Consider the following 16,199-nt stretch of genomic DNA (forward strand, 5'->3'; position numbering starts at 1 on the left):
ACACATGAGGAAATGCTCACGATCATTAGCCATTAGAGAAATGCAAATCAAAACTACAATGAGATACCATCTCACCCCAACAAGGCTAGCATTAATCTAAAAAACACAAAATAATAAATGTTGGAGAGGTTGCGGAGAGACTAGAACACTTATACACTGCTGGTAGGAATGTAAAATGGTACTACGTTAGAAATCGATTTGGCACTTCCTTAAAAACTAGAAACAGAAGTACCATACGATCCAGCAACCCCACTCCTTGGAATATATCCTAGAGAAATAAGAGTTGTCACACGAATAGATACATGCACACTCGTGTTCACTGCAGCACTGTTCACGATAGCAAAAAGATGGAAACAACCTAGGTGCCCATCAATGGACGAGTGGATAAACAAACTATAGTATATTCACACAATGGAATACTATACAACAATAAAGAACAATGATCAATCTGTGGAACATCTCATAACATGGATGAATCTGGAAGGCATTATGCTGAGTGAAATTAGTCAGTCGCAAAAGGACAAATATTGTATGAGAGGACTATTGTAACTCAAGAAAAGGTTTAAACACAGAAGAAAACATTCTTTGATGGTAACAATGGTGGGGAGGGAGATGGGTATTCACTAATTAGAAAGCAGACAAGAATTATCTTAGGTGAAGGGAAGGACAACACATACTATAGGGGAAGTCAGCACAACTGGACTAAACCAAAAGCAAAGAAGTTTCCTGAATATAACTAAACACTTTGAGGGACAGAGTAGCGGGGTGGAGGTCTGGGGACCATGGTTTCAGGGGACATCTAGGTCAACTGGTATAACGAAGTTTATTAAGAAAATGTTCCGCACCCCATTTTGGTGAGTGGCATCTGGGGTCTTAAAAGCTAGTGAGTGGCCATCTAAGATGCATCAATTGGCCCCAACCCACCTGTAGCAAAGGAGAATGAAGAACACCAAAGACACAAGGAAAGTATTAGCCAAAGAGACAGAAAGGGCCACATAAACCAGAGACTGCATCAGCCTGAGACCAGAAGAACTAGATGGTGCCCGGCAACCACCAATGACTGCCGTGACTGGGAACACAACAGAGTCCCTGACAGAGCAGGAGAAAAGTAGGGCGCAGAACTCAAATTGTAATTTAAAAAAAAACAGATTTAATGGTCTGACTGAGACTGGCGGAATCCCAGAAGACATGCCCCCAACAGACTCCCTGTTAGCCCGGAACTGAAACCATTCCCGAAGCCAACTCTTTAGACAAAGATTAGACTGGACTCTATGACATAAAATGATACTTGTGAAGAGATTGTTTTTTAGCTCAAGTAGATGCATGAGACTAAATGGGCAGCTTCTGTCCGGAGGTGAGATGAGAAGGCAGAGAGGGTCAGGAGCTGGTCGAATGGACACAGGAAATCAGTGGTGGAAAGGAGAAGTGTGCTGTCACAGTATAGGGAGAGAAACTAGGGTCACATAACAATGTATGTATAAATTTTTGTATGAGAAACTAACTTGACCTGAAAACTCCCACTTAAAGCATAATAATAATAAAAAAAAAAAAAATCAAAAGACACATTGCATTGGGAAAATCTGCTGCAAAAAACTTCTTTAAAGTGTTAAAAAGCAAAGATGTCACCTTGAAGACTAAGGTGCACCTGACCCAAGCCACAGTGTTTTCAATTGCATATGCATTGGAAAGCTGGACAATGAATCAGGAAGACTGAAGAATTGATGCCTTTGAATCGTGGTATTGGTGAAGAATATTGAATATACCATGGACTGCTAGAAGAATGAACAAATCTGTCTTGGAAGAAGTACAGCCAGAATGTGCCTTATGTGAGGCTTCGTCTCACATACTTTGGACATGTTATCGGGAGGAACCAGTCCCTGGAGAAGGACATCATGCTTGGTAAAGTAGAGGGTCAGTGAAAAAGAGGAAGACCCTCAATGAGATGGATTGACACAGTGGCTCCAACAACGGGCTCAAGCATAGCGACGATTGTGAGGATGGTGCAGGACCAGGCAGTGTTTCGTTCTGTTGTACGCAGGGTTGCTGTGCGTCGGAACCGACTTGCCGGCACCTGACAACAATCTTTACAGAAGCTGACTGCCAGGCCTTTTTTCTGAGGTGCTGCTGGGTGGGTTCAAACCACCAACCTTTCAGTTAGCAGCCAAGCGCAAACTGTTAGTGCCACCCAGGAACCTCCCAGCTACCCACTCTCATTTTTTTTAAGATTTTTTTCCCATCTTTATTTTAAATTTCAGACCTACCGTGGTCCCTGTCATGGATTAAATTGTGTCCCCCCAAATATGTGTCAACTTCGCTAGGCCATGATTCTTAATATTGTGTGTCGTCCACCATGTTATGATCTGATGTAATTATCCTATGTGTTGTGAATCCTACCTCTACGTGTTAATGAGCAGAATTAGAGGCAGTTATGTTAATGAGGAAGGACCCAATCTACAGGATTAGGTTGTATCTTGAGTCAGTTTGTTTTGAGAGGTAAAAGAGAGAAACGAGCAGAGAGGAGAGGGACCTCATACAATCAAGAAAGAAGAGCTGGGAGCGGAGCTCGTCCTTTAGACCTGGGATTGCTGAGCTGAGAAGCTCCTAGACCAGGGGAAGAGAGACGACAAGGACCTTCCCGCAGAGCCAGCACCCTGAATTCGGACTTCTAGCCTCCTAGACTGTGAGAGAGTAAATTTCTGTTTGTTAAAGCCACCCACTTGCTGTTACAGCCGCACTAGACAACTAAGATAGCCCTTCTATAAAACAGGAAGCTTGACTGAGAAATCCTCAACACAGCAGCCCCGCTACTCCGAGAGGCAGAGGACTGAGCTGGGGAAGGGTTCCGGACCTGAGAGAGTCCCACCTCCCTTCAGAAGTGCAGCCCCTTTCCCTCCCTCCTTGAACAGCCTCAGTTCCTTGGCTGACCTTCCTCTGGCCCTCAGCAAATGGGAACATTCAAACCCATCCACCTTATTCCATAACTGCTCTCTGCTTGCTTTTTCCTTCCAGGGAGAGACTTTCTGAAAGGGCCTGAAGTTCTATGTCTGAAGGCAAGGTCCACCTTTAGCATCAGCACACAGTTGTCCCTGGGTGGTGCAAAGGGTTAATGCACTTGGCTGCTAATCGCAGGGTTGATTGTTCGCGTACACCCAGAGGTGCCTTGGAAGAAAGGCTTGGTGGTCTCCTTCCAAAAAACCAGCCACTGAAAACACTGCGAAGCACAGTTCTACTCTGACGCACATGAGGTCACCAGCAGTCGGAATTGACCAGATAGCAGCTGGTTTTTTGGTCCATGTTGTGTACCTGAAGGCCCCCAAATGTCACCTAGGTCCTGCTTCATGTTCTTCCTTCTGCCTGCAATACCTCTCCCCTCTTCTTTGTCTTTGCTGGCGAACTCCTATTCATCCCACATGACCCTTATCATTTGTCCATCCATCTACTCGCTATTAAAGTATTTTTGGCACACTAGGTGCTGTGCTGGATTCTGAAGATACAACTGTGAATAAAAAACTCCAGACCACTGCCCCTGTGGGACTCTGCTGTGAGCTGAATGAGCCGTCAATGTGACGTGGCTGAGGTAAGTACTCTGAGGCATCTCTCTCACAGCGTCAAGGGGGCTAAGCAGATCATTGCTGGAGTGGCCTCAGTCCCATACGCACTTCTGCCAACAGCCCTGGTCACTCTGTTGTTGCCACTTGTCTGCTTGTCTGGCTCCTTGGGGGACTCAGCTCTGCAGATGCCAGGAAGTGAGACCCCCCTCCCTCCCACCCTGCGTCTTCTGGACCACACCCATCAGAATCCTTGGGGTGGAGGTTAAAAATTCAGACCCCTGGGTTCCCCCTCAGGCCCCCTGAACCTGAGCATGCAGGTTTGGGGCCCAGAATCTGCATGTTTAACAGGAAAGCCAGGTGACATTTCTGTTCCCCGATCTGAGACCCGATGGCCAGTATTTGGTGGATGTTGGAACGTCAGGGAAGTCCTTGTAGTTAAGCAGCGGGCATTTGCTGACTGCTGTTCATGCCCACTCAGAGGGGTGACTTCTTGCAGGAAGGGGGTGTCAGGCTCCATCTGACCCAGGAAATGGTGCAGGTCTTGCTGCCTGATGGAGTGGTGAGCTGAGGGGCAGTGGCATGGATTGAACTGTGTCCCCCCAAAATATGTGTCAACTTGGTTAGGCCATGATTCCCAGTATTGTGTGGTTGTCTTCCATTTTGTGATTGATATAATTTTCTTCATGTTGTAAATCCTAATCTCTGCCTGTGGTTAATGAGGCAAGATTGGATTATGCTGAAGAGGATTAGGGTGGGATGTAACACACTCACTCAGGTCACCTCCCTGATCCAGTGTAAAGGGAGTTTCCCTGAGGTGTGGCCTGCACCACCTTTTATCTTACAAGAGATAAAAGGTAAGCGAGCAGAGAGTTGGGGACATTATACCACCAAGAAAGCAGTGCTGGGAGCAGACCACGTCGTTTGGACTCAGGGTTCCTGCGCAAAGAAACTCCTAGTCCAGGGGAAGACTGATGAGAAGGACCTTCCTCCAGAGCCAAAAGAGAGAGAAACGCCTCCCCTGGAGCTGATACCATGAATTTGGACTTCTAGCCTCCTAGACTGTGAGAAAATAAATTTCTCTTTGTTAAAGCCATCCACTTGTGGTATTTCCGTTACAGCAGCACCAGACGACTAAGGGGAAGCCCTGGTGGTTAAGAGCTACGGCTGCTAACCAAATGGTCGGCAGTTCAAATCCACCAGGCGCTCCTTGGAAACCCTACGGGGTAGTTCTGCTCTGTCCTATAGGGTCACTATGAGTCAGAATCAACTCGACAGCAACGGGTTTGGTTTTTTTTTGTTTAGATGACTAAGACAGGCAGGGATGAACTTGCTGCATGTGACGGACTATGTTTGTCCTGCTGACTGTTTCTAGCTGCTGGGATGCCTCTGCTAGCTTAGGGACCTCCCTGAGGTCCTGCAGGGCCCCCAGCACAGTGCCTGCACCCACTTATTGTTCCCCCTCCAGGCTATGGGCTCCTGGATGGCAGAAACTGTCCCATGTGCCGAGCTCGGGGAGCAGCAGATAGTGGATGCTTACAAGGGGCATGTCTGTGCTTTGCCCATGTCCCCTCGTCCCCTAAGCCCACCCCAGAGCTCGCCTGCCCTTCGGTGGACATTTCTGGAAATGCCAGTAGCTTCTTGTGTCTAGTACTCATGTCTGTGTCTCGGGGCTTTTTCTGGCTATGAGGGCATGCTTGCCCTGGTCAGGGGCTGGCTGGAAGGGCTGGCGAGTCAACGCCTACAGGACAGACCCTCAGCCGAGTGGGGTGGCTGTTGGCAGGTAAATACTACTTCCCTTGCCCTTGCTCGAGTAACTGGAAGCTGGGTCCTGCATGACCTCTCAGAAGCTCCAGGATAGGATTGAGCCTAAGTTGCCCTCAGAGGTAGCCCCTCTTCTGACCCTTATAAAAAACTCATTGCCATCAAGTCGATTCTGACTCATAGCGACCCTATAGGACAGAGTAGAACTGCCCCATAGGGTTTCCAAGGAGCGGCTGGTGGATTCAAACTGTTGACCTTTCTGTTAGCAGCTGAACTCTTAACCACTACACCACCAGGGCTCCACTGGACCCTTATTAGACACTTAATTGGCTTTTCTCCTTTTGCCAAGTAACACCCCCGTCATGGTTTGAATTAAGTCCCCCAAAAAATCTATATATCAGTTTGGCTGGGCCATGATTCCTGGTACTGTGTGATTTTCCTTTATGTTGTAAATCCTGCCTCTATGATGTTAATGAGGGAGGATGGGTGGCAGTTGTGTTAGTGAGGCAGGACTGGATCTACAAGACTGGATTGTGTCCTGAGGCAATCTCTTGAGACATAAAAGAGAGAAGTGAGCAGAGAGACAGGGGGACCTCATACCACCAAGAAAGCAGTGCTGGGAGCAGAGCGTGTCCTTTGGACCGGGGTCCCTGCACAGGAAGCTCCTAGTCTGGGTGAACATCGATGAGAAGGCCAAGAGAGAGAGAAAGCCTTGCCCTGGAGCTGACACCCTGAATTTGGACTTTGAGCCTACTTTACTGTAAGGGAATAAACTTCTCTTTGTTAAAACCATCCACTTGTGGTACTTCTGCTAGAGCAGCACCAGATGACTAAGACACCCCCTAGAGGTGTCCACGTCTTAATCCTTGGATCTTGCAAATAGGATACCTTACATGGCAAACAAGAAGCCCCGGTGGCGCAGTGGTTAAGTGCTGGGCTGTTAACCGAAGGTCGGCGGTTCGAACCCACCAGCTGCTCCGAGGGAGAAAGATGTGACAGTCTGCTTCCTTAAATATTTCCAGCCTTGAAAACCCTATGGGGCAGTTCTACTTTGCTCTATAGGGTCACTATGAGTCGGGATCGACTTGACGGCAACAGGTACAAGGCAAACGGACTTTGCAGATATGATCAAGGTTATGGACCTAAGATTTGGAGATTATCTGGATGGGTCCAGTCTAATCACGTGAGCCTTTATTGTGTGCCATCTAGTCAATTCCGACTCATAGTGACCCCCTGTAATGGAGTAGAACTGCCCCAAAGGGTTTCCTAGGCAGTAATCTTTCCGATAGCAGACCGCCAGGTCTTTCTCCTGCAGAGCCGCTGGGTGGGTTTGAACTGCTGACCTTTTAGTTAGCAGTCCAGCACTTAACTGTTCGCCACCAGGGCTCTTAAGAGCAGAGAAATTTCTCTGGCTGAGTCAGAGAGATGCAGTAGAATGAGAAGTCTGAAAGATTCCAAGCGTGAGCAGGATTTGACGCCATTGCTGGCTCTCAGATGTAGGGGCCACGTGCAAGAACTGGAGAGAGGCCCCTAGGGGCTAAAGGTGACCCCGGCTGATGCTAGCAAGGAAGCAGGACCTCAGTCTTACGACCTCAGGAAACTGGATTCTGCCAGTGAGCTGAGTGAGCTCTGCAGCGGATTCTCCCCAGTCCCCTGATAAGAGTCCAGCTGGCGGACATCTTGGTTTCAGCCTTGTGAGGCGGAGCAGAGAAACCAGCCAAGTCCAGCTCCAGACTGTGAGGTAATAAGCTAGTGCTGTTTTGGTCACTGTCATGGACTGAATTGTGTCCCCCAAAAATATCTGTCAACTTCGGTGGGTCATGATTACCAGTATTGTATGATGTGTACCATTCTGTAATCTGACGTGACTTTCTTATGTGTTGTAAACTCAATCACTATGATCTAATAAGATGGATTAGTGGCAGTTATACGGATGAGGTTTACAAGATTGGACAGTGTCTTAAGCCAATCTCTTTTGAGATATAAAAGAGAGAAGTGAGCAGAGACACATGGGAACCTCATACTACCAAGAAAGCAGTGCTGGGAGTAGAGCTTGTCCTTTGGACCTGAGGTTCCTGCACTGAGAAGCTCCCAGACCAAGGGAAGATTGATGACACAGAACTTCCACCAGAGCCGACAGAGAAAGCCTTCCCCTGGAGCTGACACTCTGAATTTGGACTTGTAGCCTACTGGACTGTGAGAGAATAAAGCTCTCTTCGTTAAAGCCATCCACTTGTGGTATTTCTGTTAGAGCAGCACTAGATAACTAAGACAGTCACCAAGTCTGTGGTAACCACTATGGCAGCCGTACACAACTAACATCCCATCTATGCCTCACACATCTATGCCCACACTTCCACTGTGCTTCCTGGGTGTCCTGAGAATCATGGCCTAGCCAAGTTGACACATAACCTTAACCATCATACTGGGTCACTTCCCGTAAACAACTGGCACCCACGCCTCACCCCAGACTCTGGTTCTGAGGCACCCAAAGTCAGAACAAGAAGAGAGGTGCCGGGTCCAGGACTGTGAGTGCCACTCTACACAGGGCTCCTGGCCACCACACCACACTAGGCAGAAAGGAGAGGGGACATGCCTCAGGGGCTTCAACGCTGGCCAGGGAGATGGGCGGTAACAAGTAGCAAACACAGGTATCAGTGGCAGAGGCGGATCCGTGCAGCAGAGATATGAGGCGGTGGGGAGTGCGCCTACGCGGGGACTCACACAAAGGTCGTGACCTCACCTCTGGTGGATGGCTTGGGGGGCGTCATGGGCTCCATCTGCCATCTTGGCCCCTGGTGAATGGTCATCGAGTTCTTGCTTTTTCTGCAGCTTGAAGTTTTCCACTCTCTCACCTAGATGCATTTGACACACAATACTCAGGGGCGTGGATGAAGGACCGACTCTGTGTTGGGCCTGGGGCGGGTGCTGCGGGCACGGGGATGGGTGAGACAAAACGCTCTCCAGGAGCTTTGTGGCCTTTTCACCAGCATGCGCAACTTCACCCTTGGGAAAGAGATTGTGTGTGTGTGGTGTGTGTGTGTATATGTGTGTGGTGTGAGGTGAGTGTGTGTGGTATGTGTTTGTGTGTGGTGTATGTATGGAGGTGTGTATGTGGGTGGTGTGTGAGGTGTGTGTGGTGTGAGGAGTGTCTGTGGTGTGTGTGGTGTGTGTGTGTGTGTATGTGTGTCGTGTATGTGTGGAGGTGTGTGTATATGTGTACGTGTATGGTGTGTGTATGTGTGCGGTCTGTGAGGCATGTGTAGTGTGAGGTGTGTGTGTGTGTGTGGTGTGTGTATGTGGGTGGTGTGAGGTGTGTGTGGTGTGAGGTGTGTGTGTGGTGTGTGTGAGTGTGTGGTGTGTGTGGTATGCCTGTGTGGTATGTGTGTGTATGTGTGTGGTGTGTGTGGTATGTGTGTGAGATTTTATTTGAATCTGGGCCTTGGTTTCCCCAGGACAAGGGGACGGGAAAGGCGGCAGCTGAGATCTCTTCAGAGAAATAACATTCGGAGAAGACCACCCCAAGGACCTGCTGCCCGTCTGTTCTTCTGGGGGCCATTCCAACTCCCATCCTTGGATAATCCAGTCAAAGCCCATCAGAGAACATGGAATTCCACCCTGTTCTCAAGCTTCTGGATGTAGGGAAGGATGTTATAAGGAGTGGTCTTCAAGAATTGGACCTCTGTATATTATTGATGGAATTGGGGATACTGTCCATTCCTTCACTTGGGGTGGCCTTTTATGAAAGCCCATGTGTTACGGATTGAATTGTGTCTCCCCAAAAATATGTGTTGGAATCCTAACCCCTCTACCTGTGGATATAATCCTGTTTGGGAGTAGGATTTTCTTTGTTACGCTCACGAGGCCCCTCAGTGTAGGATGGGTCCTGAAGCTAATCACTTTTGAGTTATAAGGAGGAACCCAGACACAGAGATAGGGAAGTACACAGTGGGGAACACAGATGCCACGTGAAGATCGCCATGGAACTGAGGAATGCAAGGGTAACAGAAGCTGCAGGAGACAAGGACCTCTCACCAGAGTCAACAGAGAGAGAGCCTTCCCCTAGAGCCAGTGCCCTGAACTCGGACTTCTAGCCTCCTAAACTGTGAGAAAATTAATTTCTGTTCATTAAAGCCACCCTCCTTGTGGTATTTCTGTTACAGTAGCACTAGATAACTAAGATAGTACTATATGCATATATTTCTGTAAATGCCCCACAAGCCCTTTGTGGGACAAAGCAGGGGACAAATAAATACATAAAAATGTAAAAATAAATAAATAAAAAATTAAATTTCCAAAAATGAAATTAGAAAAACCTGAAATCCTATCCTGCCCCAAAGTGAACTCAGTGTTTGCTCCTCTCTCCCTGTGGGCCTCCCTGTGGAGGGCGCCGTACCCTGCAGGGTCCTCAGCTGCTGCAGTCTCCTCTCCTCGTGGTCCGGCATCACCTTCCCGATCTGCTGGTAGTACACCTGAACCAGCCGACTGACACCGGCGCTGGTCACGTAGACGCTCTCCATGGCTGCCTCCATCAGCGATGTCTGTGGGGAGGACAGAGGGACTGTGACTCAGCAGAGAAGCCATACATGGGAGCCACTGGTGACAGACTGGCCCCTGCCTCCTCTTGCCCCAATCCACACTATCCACTCATTAGCCTTGTTTGGCCAGCGAGCAGGCTGAGAGCACGTGGCTGGCTTAAACCAGTCATGACAGTCTTATTTCCCCTCGTCTCGGAAGGTCTTGTCAAATAAACAAATCTGAACTTGGTAAAAGGAGACTTTATTCAAAAGATGATTGCAAGCCCCGGAACTATTGCTCTGAGATAATCTTTAAACCTTACACTAAAATAATCCCCTGAAGTCTTCTCTGTGCCAAAAATTAACTCATCTTAATTAGTAGAGTACGTCTTCTTTGAGCATTGTGTTCTTTTAAAGAATTATCTATTCCAAATCAAACTGGCAATGGCAACTCGAAAGGTTAGATGAGAAGCTTAGGGGGCAGTGGGTTCAAGTCAATGGTGGTAGAATAATATGGAAAAGAATAGCAAGAATGGTAGCACAACTTGAAGAATGTAACCAGTGTGACTGAATTGTACACGTAGAAATCATTGAAATGGTGTACCTTTGGCTGTGTATACTTTTATAAAAAAAAAAAAAGGTGATTACAAGATAGAGCTAGGGGAAAGACTATTACAACAGGGAGAACGCTCTGACCATAAGATCAGCAATTGTCTCAAGAGTTATTAAGAAAGGGTTTTTCTTTTGCAGAGATAAGAATAAACAAGGCTAGGAAGAACCAGGTGTGGGGAAGTGGGATGAGAAGGTGGCATGATGGGATAGTAAATCAGAGAACATTTTGTGCTGAGTCAGCTTATCCTCCAGGAGGGGCCCTGAAGGAGGGGCTGTATGTTGGCTCAGACTGAGGGTGGTTGGAGTTCAGGGACCTGGGGGGCAGGAGAGAAACTTCTCAAAGTTTGGTTGACAAGCATTTTGTTCTGACTGATTGGTGAGGGCAAGCTGTCCAGCTAATCACTTATGAGGCTAAGAATGAAAATTTCGAGGGTGAGGGTCTGGGTCTGGCTCAGGAGCCCTGGTCGCAAAGTGGTTAAGTGCTCAGCTGCTAACTGAAAGGTCAGCAGTTCAAACCTACCAGCTGCTCCTCGGGAGAAAGATGTGGCAGTCTGCTTCCATAAATATTTACAGCCTTGGAAATCCTTTGGGGCAGTTCTACCCTGTCATATAGGGATGCTTGCTATGAGTCAGAATCGACTAGATAGCAGTGGGTTTGGTTTGGTTTTCAGGTCTGGCTGGCGAGGAGGGGAGCAGCTCAGGAAAGCAGGACATGCTGGCTGTGCAGAAGACCTGTGCTCCTGTCCCAGCTTTGCCACCCATTAGCTGGGAGGCTTTAAACAGGTCTTTTGTCCAATCATAAGTCTCAGTTTTCCCGTCTGTACAATGGGAACAAAAATTATCTTAATTGTGCAAGGACTGTGGTGAGACTCCGGTGAGATAAGCTGGACAAAAGCACTTAATTAAGACTTAGAAACAAACAAAAAAACCCAAACCCATTGCCATCGAGTTGATTCTGACTCACAGTGACCCTACAGGACAGAGCAGGACTGCCCCATGGGGTTTCCAAGGAGCAACTGGTGGATTTGAACTGCTGACCTTTTGGTTAGGAGCCAAACGCTTAACCACCGCGCTACATGTAGCGACTGTATGTACAACAGAACGGAACACTGCCCAATCCTGCACCACCCCCACAGTCGTTGCTGTTTGAGCCCCTTGTTGCAGCCACTGTCAGTCCATCTCGTTGAGGGTCTTCCTCTTTTTCTACTTTATCAAGCATGATGTCCTTCTCCAGGGATTGGTCCCTCCTGATAACATGTCCAAAGTGTACGAGACGAAGTCTCACCATCCTTGCTTCTAAGGAGCATTCTGTTTGTACTTCTTCCAAGACAGATTCTGCACATTTTTCTGGCAGTCCATGGTATATTCAAAATTCTTTGCCAACACCATAATTTAAAGGCATCAATTCTTCAGTCTTCCTTATTCATTATCCAGCTTTTGCATGCATGTGAGGTGATTGAAAACACCATGGCTTGGGTCAGGTGCACATTACTAGTATTGGTTTTATCATTATTTATCATTCCTCTAAATATAAAGAGTAAACCACTGACTCTGGCTGCCCTTCTCAGCCCTCAGGGTCAACTCCACAAAGCCTCAGAGTCTCAGCAGAGGCGGCCGGTGTGGGGGACAGTACACGCCTCTCTCTGGGACAGGGGCTTGGGTTCGAATCCTGGCTCTGCCACTGACTTGTCATGTGACTCTGACTTGTCACATCCCTTTAAGAGCTATGTCAAGATGAAGCCAGTGTTTGAAATGCATCCACCACGGTGCCTAGCACAGAGCAGGCAGAAACCTGCTGACTGCTATGATGGTGGTCACAGTTCTGTGAGGGAGGCAGCCCCAACTTATTGTCCTTGTTAGATGCCATCGAGTCAACTCATGTACAACAGAACAAAACACTGCCCGGTCCTGTGCCATCCTCATGATCCCTGGCACGCTTGAGCCCATTGCTGCCTGTCAACCCAGGGAGTTAATCTTTCAGCACTATATTGGACAACATTCTGTTGTTATCCATAGAGTTTTCATTGGCTAATTATCATAAGTACATCACCAGGTCTTCCTTCCTAGTCTGTATGAGTCTGGAAGCTCCACTGAAACCTATCCACCCCGAGTGACCCCGCTGGTATTTAAAATACTGGTATCAAATACTGGTGCCATAGCTTTCAGGATCCAATCAACACGCAAGCCACCACGGTACAATAAGCTGACAGATGGGTGACAGAGTCCCATCTTACAGATGGGGAAGTAAGGCTCGGAGAAGTGAAGTCAATTCTGCAAGGCTACAGGCTCCCAGCGAAGGTGGCAGGAAGAAACAGACCTGGCGTGTTTACCCTAGCTGCTGCTCACCCCATCCCAATCCTTCTTGCCACTCATTTTTCCCTGGGGACAGGTGGGCAGGTACCTTGAAGTCTTCCCTATCCTTGGCCCGGCTCCTGGTGGCTGCGTTCCGCGCGTGTCCCAGCAGTGCCTGCCCCACCTCGCGCTCCATGTGCTGTTGCAGAAGCCGCCCGGCTTCACGGGCCTCGGCCAGGAACTGCTGGTGCAGCTGCAGCCGGGTATGTTGTGCCTCATCCTCCAGCCTGCTGGCCTCCTCCAGGACCCGCGCCTCCTGGAGAGGGAGGGGAGGAAGGGAGGGACACGGAGAAGCTCTGACTAGGGGTCCCAGGGAGGTGTGAGAGGGGTGGGGAAAGGCAGAAAAGGGGCTTGCTAAAACCAGTAATGGATGAGCCTCAGTGTCTGCTGAAGGATCCCCAAAAACATTTATCGAGCACCAACTGTGTACCCAGTACCATCGGTGGCCCGTCACATGTTTAAGAAGTTGCTAGAAGGCCATGACACCTGAACAATAGGACCAATGAGGACACAGAGGCTCAGAGAAGTGACTTTCCAAAAGTCACACAGTGGGGCCAGGGTTTGAAGTCAGGTCTGGGTCTAAGAGTAGTCTGGGGACATCAGAAAGCCTAGGCAGGGCACACAGGAACTATGGGTTGCCTTTCTGTGGAGGAGGAAGGAGTCTGAGATGGGCTGAGGGAGCAACCAGAGCCATGGCAGAGTGAGCTTTCCTGGGCAGAACTGAAGAGAGGGCGAGCCCGCCCCTGGCTGGAGGGGTAGAGCACAGGCTGCCCCTGGGGCCTGGAGCCTCCGTGTAGACATGGAGCCAGGTTACTTGGGTTTAAATCTCAACTCCGCAACTTACAGATTCTTTCTTCAGATCAGTTAAACCCTTCAGACAGATTAACCAGTTGTCGTCGAGTTGACTCTGACTCATGGCGACCCCATGTATGTGAGAGTAGAACTGTGGTCCACAGGGTTTTAACAGCTGGTTTTTGGGAAGCAGATCGCCAGGCACCCCAGGTAGATTCGAACTTCCAACCTTTCAGTTACCAGCCCATCGCGTTAAGCACTTGTACCACCCATGGACTCCTCAAACAGATGGTTGTTGTTAGGTGCCGTCCAGTGGATTCCAACTCATAGTGACCCCATGCGTGTCAGAGTAGAACTGCACTTCAAAGGGTTTTTAAGGCTGCGACCTTTTGGAAGCAAATTGCCAGGCCTGTCTTCCGAGGTGACTTTGGGTGGGTTTGAACTGCCAATCTTTAGGCTAGTAGTCAAGAGCTTAATCATTTGTGCCACCTAGGGCTTACAAAGATTACAGGGGCCCTTACCCCCATACCCTGATATCAACGGTGGCTATCTCCTGTGAATTTTCTGGTATGAGTCTCATTATATCACTCAGAACCCTTTGGTACACTGGGTGGTCCCCTATGGGGCGTTTCCACCCTGCAGCAACACTGGGGAACAGGACTTTGGGTACTGGCCAACGTGGCTGGGGCCGGGTGAAGGGGCACGGCCTGTCTGGGGTAGGGGGCATGGCAGAGGCGCTGTCCTCACTTACCAAGGCTTTCAGCAGCTGCCACTGGTGCTCGTCCAGGCACTGGGAGGAGCCCTGCTCCAGGGCGTGCTGCTCACGAAGCTCCTGGAGGAGGCTCTTCTTTCCAGACAGTCTCATCTGGGCCAGGGTGGTGATGGTGCTGCTGCGGAGCGCCAGCCTGCGGAGCACCGAGCGCAGGAGCAGCTCATGGCTCTGCAGGACGCACTGCGTGGACCTTCGGGGAAAGTGGGCGGGGGAGAGGAGTTAATCTCTTGGACTCATTGAGCTAGGAGAAACTCCCCAAAGCCTCGTGCCCACAGGGGTCCTTTCTAAGAGGGACGTAGTTTGGAATCATCCCTCCCTCTTCTGCCCCTCTGTTATGGACTGAATTATGTCCCTCCCAAAATTTGTGCTGGAATTTTAACCCCATACCTGTAGATGTGATCCCACTGGGAATAGGGTTTTCTTTGCTATGTTAATGAGGCCATATCAGTGTAGGGTGTGCCTTAAGCCAATCATCTTTGAGATACAAAAGGAGCAGATTACGCACAGAAGCAAGGACGCACAAATGGGGAAAGACATGCCATGTGGAGATCGCCAAGAAACCGAGGAAGAGAAGTTGAAAGAGACAAGGATCGTCCTCCAAAGTGGAAAAAGAGAGTCTTTTGCTAGAGCCAGTCCTGTGAATTCAGACTTCTAGTCTCCTAAAGTGTGAGAAAATAAATTTGTTTTTTAAATCTACCCGCTCATGGTATTTCTGTTACAGCAGCACTAAGAAACTGAGACCTCATCCTCTTAAACCCTGGTGTCACCAAAATCCAAAACCCGTTGCCGTCAAGTTGATTCCAGCTCATAGTGACCCTATAGCAATCCTACAGGACAGAGTAGAACTATCCCATACAGTTTCCAAGGAGCGGCTGGTGGATTCGAACTCCCGACCTTTTGGTTAGCTGCCATAGCTCTTAACCACTGTGACACCAGGGCTCCACTTGTCTCACCAGTCCTTTGCTCTTGTATTTATCTTTTTAACTTTATCATATCCTCTCTCAAGTTTCCAATGCATACTATGTAGCTGCCTACAGTACATATCCACTTGAATTTCTTACATAACTCTCCAAATTCACACATCCAAAACTGAAATTGTGAGCTAACCATGCTATTTTTGAGTTCCTATATCAGTGATTTAAGAATACAAAAACAAAAACCTTGGTCTACCACAGAAGTCTGACATTTTGTTTTATAACTTCAAGTATTTGCTGAGAAGCTGAAAGGCTAAACAGAGCTTTGGCCGTTTTATGGGATTTACCAGTTGCCATTGAGTTGATTCTGACTCATGGCAACCCTGAGTGTGCAACCCTGAGTGTGTTAACCGTTTGCACCATCCAGGGACTGATTCCTTTATGGGATTAGGGAGACAGAAATCAGAGTTCAGAATCTGCTAAGGAGGAAGGATCTGGCAAACACCTCAGGGTTTCACACTGGAATCTCTGAAAGGCCTCATCCTAGGAATAAGGGTGGCCCATCCCTTACAAAGTCTTAGCTTTGAATCAGCTAAATTCCCAAATGGATGGAGTTGATCTGCCACTATCTGAACTTCCTCCTAGAAGTAAGACAAATCCTCTCTGGAGGAAGATCACACCATTCATAGTCTTATCTCTAAAAGATTTCATACACAGCGGCTGCCATTCAATAAAAATAATCAGTACTGGTACAACGACAGATACATTGACCAATGGAACAGAATTGAGAATCCAGATGTAAATCCATCCACCTATGGTCACCTGATCTTTGATAAGGGCCCAAAGTCCATCAAATGGGGAAAAGACAGTCTTTTTAACAAATGGTGCTGGCAAAACTGGATATCCATTTGCAGAAAAATGAAACAGG

General features: G+C 48.4%; 1 protein-coding gene across 1 annotated transcript in view; it reads right to left on the reverse strand.

Moving 5' to 3' along the window:
* The window catches only part of EVC (EvC ciliary complex subunit 1), a 111,063-nt gene that overhangs the window by 7,110 nt on the left and 87,754 nt on the right, over positions 1 to 16,199 (reverse strand). Inside the window, exons 15-18 of the mRNA XM_004383580.1 lie at positions 14,337 to 14,547; positions 12,843 to 13,049; positions 9,709 to 9,853; positions 8,056 to 8,167 (exon numbers count right to left, since the gene is read on the reverse strand). Coding sequence (XP_004383637.1) covers positions 8,056 to 8,167; positions 9,709 to 9,853; positions 12,843 to 13,049; positions 14,337 to 14,547 — 675 coding nt within the window. The remainder of the gene's footprint in view (positions 1 to 8,055; positions 8,168 to 9,708; positions 9,854 to 12,842; positions 13,050 to 14,336; positions 14,548 to 16,199) is intronic.

This window comes from Trichechus manatus, unplaced genomic scaffold, assembly GCF_000243295.1.
Source record: "Trichechus manatus latirostris isolate Lorelei unplaced genomic scaffold, TriManLat1.0 scaffold00111, whole genome shotgun sequence".
NCBI lineage: Eukaryota > Metazoa > Chordata > Mammalia > Sirenia > Trichechidae > Trichechus > Trichechus manatus.